This window comes from Bombina bombina, chromosome 1 (assembly GCF_027579735.1).
Source record: "Bombina bombina isolate aBomBom1 chromosome 1, aBomBom1.pri, whole genome shotgun sequence".
NCBI classification, from domain to species: domain Eukaryota; kingdom Metazoa; phylum Chordata; class Amphibia; order Anura; family Bombinatoridae; genus Bombina; species Bombina bombina.
This window is the reverse complement of record NC_069499.1, coordinates 613,599,477-613,610,412: the sequence shown is the minus strand read 5'-3', so window position 1 is coordinate 613,610,412 and position 10,936 is coordinate 613,599,477. Positions and strand designations below refer to the sequence as shown.

Sequence of the window (10,936 nt, the reverse complement as noted above, 5' to 3'; positions counted from 1 at the left end):
TCATTAATGGGACTTCAAGCAATAGTATTTATGTTAAGGAGAGACACTTACTTTACAATAAAGTGTTCAGTAAAATAAGCGGATTTCTCTTTATGCCGGCGAGTTTTTGAGAATAGGGCCCAATATTGGTTAATGAGTAAAGTTAGGTAGGCTGGCTGGAACTTAGGAGCGTGCATGTGTCTTTAGAATTCTATGGCAGCAGTATTTGTTTCTAGGTATAACTGCTATGCACATTGTTGCAAACACTGCTGCCAGAGGGGTAAAGATATGTGCATCTCCTGAGCTCATCTATAATTAAAATTTAACAAAGGATACTAAGAGAAGTAAGTAAAATTGATTGATGTGGGCTCTACTGTCCTGTCCCTTTAATTCTAAAACAAAAAGCTGATGTAATGTGAGCACATAGCATGGCTGTATTTGCATTTTATACTTCACATAGAATTACAAAAAGTGAAAAAGATTTTATTTAAATATATACGCAGGTGGGGGGGAGTTATAGGGCTGCTCAAAACAAGAAAAAAAAAATAATATATAAAGGTTTTAGTTTTACAATATATCTCAAACACGCACGCATATTTATATAAATAGATTTTAAGTAGATTAAATATTTATTAAAGTGGCATTTGTAAGGTGCTTGTCTTTTTGTGCGGTGGTGTTAGGGAATGATCCCTCTCCATCACCGACAGGTGCAAGATTGCGCCATCATATTTTCATATTCCTTGTATAGGATGTTGCCTCCAGGTTCAATCATAAGGACACTAATTGGACCATAGGCGTATGGAACACAAGATGGACGTGGGACATTCCCATCAACTACCTGATTGATGAAGTTCTGGATGATGGCATGATTGGGAGAATTATATCCCGCGTGTAGCAGTCTGGGACAATCTCCCTTGCAGTAGCCTGGGTTGTACCTGTGGGGTGCAATTATCCAGTGGTCCCATCCTAGCTGGTGAAAACTGACCCAGAATGGACGCAGAACACACTGGTTCTTGGATTGACCATTTTGACTTCGCAACTTTGGAAGTTTGATGCCTATAGTCCCTGCTTGGCGTGATTTCCGTACCCGCAGGCCTGGCACAACCTCACGTTTAGAGGCAATTCTCTCTTCATTGGCAAGACTTTCTAATGTGTGGTTGAAGTAGAGAAGCAAAAACGGAGTGTGAGAATTAGTGACTTCCAATACATTTATAGGTCGTCTTTCAGCCTTAATGCAGATAAGCTGTAGGTAAATGTTCAAAGTCTTTCTTGGCACATTCATCAGAGTTTTGAGGTAGGTTGTGAGATCCGCCTCAGCCCAAATCCTATTTCCAGCACGAACTCGGCTCCTGAAGGCAGTACCAGCATCTGGCTGAAGGCCCATCTTGCAGGAAAAGTGGGCATTTCCAAGAAACAGGGCAACAGGATGCATTATGGTGGCCTTGACCAGCTGCTGAGCATTTGTCACCCCTTGCAGGCTAAACTTTAGAGTCTTCATATGCCAAAAACTATCTAGGAGAGAAGATACACATGTTTAGCATCACAATATCTGTATTGCAGGCTGTAGTCATTGTTTAAAATGGCCAATGCCAGTTAACTCATAAATAGAAACAGTTTTACCCAACAGTGTATTAATTGTTAAAAGGACAATGCACTGTAAAACTGGTCTCAATGATTTTTCTAATGACTTTTTGACAGTTGCAGAGTATTAAATGTATAGGTAAATTGCCTATTTATGTTTATTTTTGTATGTGAAACATGCCCATTCAAGTAAACTGTGCCTGCAGTAAGGTCGTTCTTGTAGTTTTTTATTATTTATATAAGCAACAAAGTTCTGCCAATCCTAAAGTAGCTGATTGATGCAAGTTTTTCCTCAGTGGAATGCTCAGTCTGGGAGAAGCCACCATACACATGCAGATATACGCAAACACATGTAAGGGAGGTGCTTCTCTTAGACTGCGCACACTGCTGAAGGAAAACTTGCAATGTTCAGTTACTCAAAGATTGGCTGAACCCTTTTTTGCTTATTTAAATGGAAAAAAAACCATAACACCTGCTTATGATGGGAACAGCTAGTGACAGGAGCTTAGCATCAATTTGGAGGTAAGAAAGATTGAAAAAAACTTATTAATACTTTCTGTGGGGGTATTTAGGCTTCCTATTTTATTTTTATTTCTTTTTTGCTGCTTTTTTTTTCTAAACATTTACTTTCCCTTTAACACTGTGCAGCTGGTCTAACAGTAATTGGAGAAACATTAAAGGGAATAAAACCAATGTTTTTTTATATTATTTGGATAGACCATACAATTGTAAACAACCTTCCAATTTTTGTTCTATTATTTTGGATTCCATTGTTGAAGGAGCAGCAATGAACTACTGTAAGCTAGCTGAACACGTGGTGAGCTAACGACAACAGACATATGTGCTTTTCAACAAAAGGGTACCAAGAGAAATAGTTTTTGGTATAGGTGGTGTTCTGTAAAGAACTCCAATTCCTCGAAAACTCCAATCTGACGTCACTTCCGGTAAGTCTTCTATGTTAGTATCTGTTTTGCCTCTGTATGGGGTGCGCACTGCCGATCCTCTTGCATACACCCCAAGTAAACCTTGGGGAATGAGGTTTACAAGGGGGACTTTGCCCCCCTAAACCCCCCAGGCAGAGGCAAAATAGATAGTGTAGATAGGAGATTACAGTTCCCATCTGATTGGTTGTGAGTACTGTCACTCACTGGATAAGGACCAATCAGATGTAGGGATTCACAGGAAGTGACGTCAGATTGGAGTTTTTGATGTATTGGAGTTCTTGACAGAACACCGGTAGTTTCAACATGCAAGTCATTTTTTGTTTATATAAAAGTGGGCATTTTAAAATGTGTTCTAGGTTTCAGAAAAATGGAAAAGAAAGAAAGAATGGAATGATATCATTTCTAAATTCAAGCCCTATAAAACTAAAGTCTGGAATGAAACATGGGCATTTCTGGTGCCTTTAACAGATAAATATATATATATATATATATATATATATATATATATATATATATATATATATATATATATATATATATATATATATATATATTTTAGAGAGAAATGCACTCACAGGAACGAACAACCAGCTCAATACTATTGTTAGCCTGTTCTATGGCGATTCACCACCTGGGTGCAACTTCTTTTAGCCCAGTAATGCTTTTCACAGAGTAGATTTCTCCTGTAGTATATCAGTCTGACCCCGCCCAGCACCGAAATACCAGGCAACTCCTCTTTGAACAAGGAACACAGCAACCCCAGACGATCGTTTCGGCCTTCATTGGGCCTCGTCAGTGAGGTGTAGCAGTATTCCTCTAAGCACACTGAGCAAGGGGTCCACGTCTGGGTTACCATTTTTCACATAGGGAGACCTAAGAGAAATGCACTCACAGGAACGAACAACCAGCTCAATATCATTGTTAGCCTGCTCTATGGCGATTCACCACCTGGGTGCAACTTCTTTTAGCCCAGTAATGCTTTTCACAGAGTAGATTTCTCCTGTATATAAATAATATTTACACATAATTAAGCACCCACAAAAAAAAAAAATGACCAGCAGACACAGACAAGTGTGGCTGCACTGCTCTGCACTTGTTGGCTTAGGAAAGCTGCGTACTGCTGGCTGCTGCACGGACTTTATCACACAACTTTATACTCTGCCTTTGTCACAGCTCTGAGACAGTTTGACACACACATTTTTTTCTCTCAATGTTTCTAAATAAGAGTTTATAAAATGATAACTAGCAATAAAAACTGGATTTAAGAATAACTCAAAAACAGAGACTGAAAATCTAATAAATAACTAGGCAAAGTGGAAGTATTCAGGGTGTAGATATTTTAAACAAAGTTATAAAATAAATTAAACGATGCAGTGTGCTCTTTCCAACCGTATATCATTTGTATATATTTAATTCGGTAGCAGTTTTCTGGGAAGTAAGAACAACTATCACAGAGGGTTATGAGACAGACAAGTCATCTTGTTTATCTCTAGTTAGGTGACAAAGGTTCACATTCCCATTTCCCAGGGTGTTTACCCCGTGCTATTTTCCTACAGACTCCTCCTGTCCCCTGCACAATTGTAAAACTGCCAGTTTAGTTAGGGGCTACATGTTCCCGGGGTTACCTGCACGCTTATGGCCGTCATGTCCCGCTCTCTGATCCCAGCTTTGCACTGAGACGGCACAGTGACAGACTGCTGGCCGCTGTCCCACTCCTCCCACATCATCCTCCGTCTCACTCTCCTGCAGACTCCACCTACCCGGTTAGTAACCCCCAGCTAAGCACTCCTCTGGCCAGCATATTTTTTGTAAAGTCTGTGCAAACTGCTACGCAAGGTGAGCACTTAGCCCGGGGCATTTGAGGCTAGTTCCAGGACACGGGACACAGAGCTTCAGACCGGGACTGTCCCGTTGAAACCGGGGCGGGTAGCAACCCTAGGCACAGTGCATACTTAAATATACCTTTGAGACAGCTATAACTTATTGGAAAAATGTTTGCTAATAAATGTATATTACAAAAATGCTTCTATTTAAAACTGAAATGCAGTGGATTTTAATGTTGGCTAAAATGTCCCTTTAAATGAGAAAGAATTCACAAATTTGCAGAAAGTGGTTGAATGTATTTTGTTGTACCAAACTGTATCAAATTGTAAAATAAAGGGTTTTTCCCCCTTAACTAATGTATAATTTGTCAATTTCCTTTGTGAAGTTTGTCGATTCCTTAGTATCTCTTGTTTTCTTCAAAAATGTTGCCAACATAATTTTAAATGCTGTATACAACACTAGTCTAAGGGGGTGTTTTATCAAAAGGAAGAGTCACATACTAATCTAATGCTGTTCTATGGCAGCTCTTTTTCAAAAAATAATCTACAACGTACTACATACAAAGTGCACTACTCAATAGTAAATTACTACTTTATTACTCCAGTGTCATACAGATAAACGGTCAAAGGGATGGAGACCAGCAGCTCAATGGTAAAAATACAGAAAATCCTTGTGGAAGAAAATCTACTTGCAAGTTATTGAGATAACGATATATCACCTTCATACAATTTGTCTCAACCTTTTATAAGGGATTTATTTCCCCCCTTTTCTGAGGACTGGATCAAGATATTGTGCTGCCTGGGTCCATGAATAAAAAGATGCGCCTCAACTGTACGCCACACTACAGTCTAAACACAACCAGATTCAGTTGTCTCAGAGATTACAATTCAACAGATTAAAAAATGAACATGAGCAACTGCAGATGGGCATCATATAACATTAATTTCTCTTTAAAAATACTATTATCCAAAATATGCTCTAGGGACCAGATGATTAAAGGATTCTCCAGCTTGTATACAAATTGTAGTGCAGACTTCAATAGGAGCTGAACTCTCCAGCACTACAAGATCTCTCTCATTTCTGTATATTAAAGGGACATAAAACAAGTTGGGATAGAGACATAATATGTACTTTAATTACTTAACCTGCAAATGTATACTGCAGTGCCTTGTCATTAACCCTTACTTTTTAGTTTCTGAATTGTAGAGCTCTAACTCCCCCCCCCACACACATTTCCTTTTATGGCTGTAGCTATAGCCACCTTTGTTTTGGTAAAATGCAGAAGTGAATATGGATTATCTGTTGGAGCATACCTAGAAGCTGTGAACTTAGTTGAAATACAATGCCTCTGCCTGAACGCTGATAAGGGGGGTGGAGTTAGCTACTCCAGACAGCACAGCTTTGTAACTAATTTTCCTTATTTTTGAAAATTATTTTAAAATATTTGCCAGCAATTTTGAAACTATTTTTTATGCAAACTATTTTTACTTAGCCCTTTTAGGATATGCACAGATGTCAACCTGTTTTATGGCACTTTAAAGGGACAGTCAAGTCTAGAAAAAACTTTCATGTTTTAAATAGGGCATGCAATTTTAAACAACTTCCCAATTTACTTTTTTCACCAATTTTGCTTTGTTCTCTTGGTATTCTTAGTTGAAAGCTAAAACTAGGAGGTTCATATGCTAATTTCTTAGACCTTGAAGACTGCCTCTAATCTGAATACATTTTTTTTTTTTTAAATATTTTTATTGAGGTTTTCAAACAATATAATCATGTACATACAATGTGAGAAATAACAGATTGTCAGCTGTTACATTGCAATAATATCTTAACAATAAAAACAAAAAGCATTAGAACAGCATAAATGTTGCCGTATGTATTAGGGTTAGAACCTCACTTTTCAAAAGTTAACATTCAGCTCATAATAATATATATATATATAAAAAAAAGTGATAAACAATATTGTTGAGCTTGGAGGGTGGGATAGGGTCAATGTTATGTTTTTCTACAAGCTATGCTTATAAGAAGGGAATTAGGGTGCGGTATAGACGAGACAAAGCGCGTATTTAACCCTCCTGGTATAGGAAGTTTATTATAGTGGGGGGAGGGAAGTGATATTTTGTGTATGGTAAGCAAGTTAGTAATCAGAACGCCATATCAATTTTGCATGGTCCATGCAAGTTGTTTAACTATATATGAAAACATAGCTATAAATATAATATGCCGCATAGGTTAATTAATATAGGATGGTAAAGAAAACAGAATCATTGTGTGGTCCCGTAGTAATAAAAGGTCACTATCATCAGCTTAGGTGTATTAGCAGAAAAAAGGAATTAGAGTGGTTTCTAAAAAGTACAGGGTTAATATATGGTTTATTATAGCAGGTATGGATGTATATATACATCTAGAAATATTAGTACCATCAAGTAGAGAATGCTGTATATCTGGATGCACGTTGAGTGTAATACTGACAATTAGGGAAAGCAAATATCCCAAAAAAGGAATCTGAATACATTTTGACCACTAGAGGGCATTCGTTCACATGTTTCATATAGATAACATTGAGCTCAGGCACGTAAAGTAACCTAGGACTAAGCACTGATTGGCTAAACTGCATGTCTGTCAAAAGAACCGAAATAAGGGGGAAGTCAGCAGAAGCTTAGATACAAGATAATTACAGAGGTAAAACGTGTATTATTATAACTGTGTTGGTTATGCAAAACTGGGGAATGGGTAATAAAGGAATTATATCTTTCTTTTTAAACAACAAAAATTCTGGTGTTGACTGTCCCTTTAAAGGAGAGACCACCCCAGTGCAATAAAGCACTGCATGATTTTTTACACTTCAGATTTTATATTTATATTTTAATACATTTAGATTCAGCACTGATTTTTACAAATTCTGATTATGTTTTGAAATTTTGTGTTACTTTATAACAAATTATGATCATACTTGTGAATGTTTTACAAATGACATTGCACCTTGTATTTGCTCTACTGTAAACTAATATTGACAGTTTCAGAAAGTGGGAGGGACAGGGCAGTTCCCTGAGTTGAACAGGAGAGTTCACAGGGTATGTTTGTAGCTCCCTCAAATGGAGATTTTTCTTAACACAATGACAATGGTAAGTTCTTTCATCACCAGACTCAAGTCCAAATTGGCTCCTGCAAATAAGGAAAATAGTGGGTGGAGCTTGACCATTGAAAAACAACCACAGCAAACAAAGTGTTAATCTGTTATTATATAGTTCGGACTGAAGAATTTTTTTTATAATTACAAGGTGTTTAAATTCCATTTAAAGGGACATAAGGAACATATTGGTTTCTCCCATTTAATGTGGTCTTTATAATCTATTTTACCTGCTGTTGTGTAATAAATGATTTACAAGTAGCTTTTTTTACCTTTATTGTGTCATTGAAAATAGCTGCTTTTGCCTACTGAAACTACCACCTAAACTGAAAGTATGAATATTGCTACATTTTCTAAAGAAAAACCATGTAAACAGAAGTCAGCTGCAGCCCAGTGGGTGTAGGAGAGATATGCACTAAAATAGCTTCAATTGCTCTCTAAGCATTGGCATTTGTGTATTGAGACAGACAATGAGGCATATATGTACACAGAGAGATAAGATAAGGACATCTGCTATTTCTGCACACTCAGCCCTTTTAAATGGACAATGTTTTCCATATGCAAAACCAGCTACTTCAAATATAAAAATACTTGTAAACAAGCAATTTACCATACATCTAACACTACAGCTGGTATAACAAGTCATTAGAGAAACATTAAGGGTAAAACAAATTTACAGTACAGTATCCTTTTAAAGTGAATCTTTTATTTATACATTACAAATGTTCACTGAATTACAACAGACCTACATTTAAAATAAATTATTGATTTGTAGTCAGAAGATACACCACTTAAAAAGCCTCTTGAACACGGTTTATCTTCCTTTATTTTGGCCAATTAGGGGCATATACAATCAATATATATATATATATATATATATATATATATATATATATATATATATATATATATACACATACATACATACACACCTGAGATCTCATATCTTTGAGCCCTAATAAACTTGTGTGCAATATTTTTTTTAATCTTTATTAGATGGTGTTATGAGTGCAACTATACTTTGTAATGTATTTTTGATGTGTTTTAGTTCCGCAAAACAGTTAATCACAGCTCTGAGCTTGCGGTAATTATTCTAGCGTAATTGTGATTGCACTCACATGATCAATACCATTGTTAAAGCAACAAATCTAATGGTGGCCTAAGACTTTTGTACAGAGGTATATATATATATATATATATATATATATATATATATATATATATATATATATATATATATATATATATATATATATATATATATATATATCACTGTGCAGCATGTATGCATGTCAGAATGCACTCCAGCCCCTATGTGTGGAGTGGAAACACTAAAAGGGGACATGAAACCTAACTTTTTTTCTCTTGTTTTTCATGATTCAAATAGAACATTTTATTTTAAACAAGTTTCTAATTTACATCTATCCAGTTTGCTTCATTCTATTGGTATCATTTTTTGAAGGAGGAGCTATGCGCTACTGGTAGCTATCTGAAGACATCTGGTGAACCAATTAAATGAATTTTTGTGCAGCCATCAGCAGCTAGCTCCCAGTAATGCATTGCTACTCCTTAGCTTACCTAGATATGCTTTTTTAACTAAGGATACCAAGACAATGAAGCAATTTAGAAGATATAAGCAAATTGGAAAGTTGTTTAAAATCACATGCTCTGTCTGACCAATTAAATAAAGTTTTTTGGTTTCATGTCCCCTTAAGAGTATAGGCAAAATAATTAATGAAAGTACATTGCAAAGTTTTTTCTTTAATTATGCATAATTACATTATTTTAAGGGAATACATTTTTGAGAATGTATAGGTTATTGAAGATGAGGTCCCCTTTTCAGTGTTTCCTGCACCCTTGGATTCAACACTGTTCTCTGTATACAAGACATCAGACGTTCATAGCACAGAGACTATAAAATAGGCCTTGATACATAACAATTCTTTCAGCATCTCACCTTTCAGTACAGGAGATGCCTGTCTGATGGGTCTTACCAGCCGCACTGCCACCCCTGCATGGTGGTTGGCTCTGGGTCTTCCATGCCCATCTGCAGATCTGCGATAGAGTTCTAGCATGAAGCGTAGGTGTTGTAGGCTCAACTCGTGTCTTGCAGCCATCTGCTCTTTCAAAGGCCCATGATCCAGCAGTGTTTGGATAAGTGGAAGAGAACTGGAGCGTGCCAGCACATTCACCCCACCTTCCCCAGCAACCAGGAAAAAGAGAGCAATGAAAAAAAAGGGCACAAGCTGGTGGCGGGGGGCTGGCATCTTGGCTAGGGTGACATGTGCAGAGGAAAAGCACTGTCTGACTGGGGTCACTCTCAAGTAATTTCATGGAGGAGTGTATGGTGAACAAACCACAAAAAAACCTCAAGTAAAGCAGAGAGGAACCTGGAGGTCAAAATCAACATATTCACACCCAGGTGCACCCATTACTAATGGGAGGATCACTACTTAATGATTAATATTCTTATAAATATATAGGGTGAATGCTAAAATATTGTCTCCTTAAGAATCAAAAGCTCAGAATAAACTCTCATACGTTTTCTTTTGTTGTCTATGCTTATTTAAGTAAGAGAAGCAGTATCACATAGGTTTGGGGTAGCTATAGGAGCAGGAGGCACCTGCAATTTCCTCTTATGTAGGGCCAAGTAACATTGTGTTTGTTGAAGGATTTAAAGGAGCCGCCTGCTTAACCCTTTATGCACCTGAGGAATTTCAATAACTGATGTCAGAGGGAAGTTAATCAAATGCAAAAAATATTTATATATGAAGGTTAAAGACACATAGATTTACAAATACAATTTTTTAATCAGACAAATCCTTAACTTTCCAACTTATCCTATAAAGCAAGAAAACTTCAATATCTAAGTGAATTATGTAGGATAATATAGGTATAGGAGAGATTTGTCTGAATGATTATTTCTATCCTTAGTAAATTTAGCTCACATTAAATGCTTAGGGAAATAAAGTAGATAACAACACTTCATAAATGATCTATTGGAGACTGAGACAGCAGTTACTTGTATAAAGTGTATTAATTGTATGAATAAGCCTGTCTTAGTGTCTTTAGAATGGTATGTCAGCTGTCTAGGTTGTATTATAATCTAAAAATCTGTGTAAATAATAACACAAAATATGTATAAAAGTATATGGAATAAATACACAGAGAATAACACAGTAACAAAAGTATACAAGATTACTGTATAATAATATAATTAGTGGTGGCATTAATAAACAATAGGCCCAGTGGGAGGGGGGGGGGGCTCATCTAATGTAAGTGGTAACTAACATTAATGATAAAATGGTAACACTGACTTACTGTAAATATCAATCTGTAAAAGAGTAGTATTTATGTATTGACTAAAAATAGGGAAAACACTTTGGGCAAGATTACAAGTAGCGCGTTATGAGTTTTCTATGTGCGATGTAGTCTTTTCGCAACCAATTTCCATTGCGCAGGTATTACAAGTTTTGAA

At 36.5% G+C, this 10,936-nt stretch overlaps 1 protein-coding gene across 1 annotated transcript; it reads right to left on the bottom strand.

The window, feature by feature from the left end:
• Positions 1 to 676: 676 nt before the first annotated feature.
• Positions 677 to 9,725, bottom strand: BMP15 (bone morphogenetic protein 15). The gene is made up of 2 exons (XM_053713657.1): positions 9,416 to 9,725; positions 677 to 1,491 (listed from the first exon to the last, which is right to left on the bottom strand). The coding sequence occupies exons 1-2, from the start codon at positions 9,723 to 9,725 to the stop codon at positions 677 to 679; spliced, it is 1,125 nt and encodes a 374-aa protein (XP_053569632.1).
• Between the last annotated feature and the right edge of the window lie 1,211 nt (positions 9,726 to 10,936).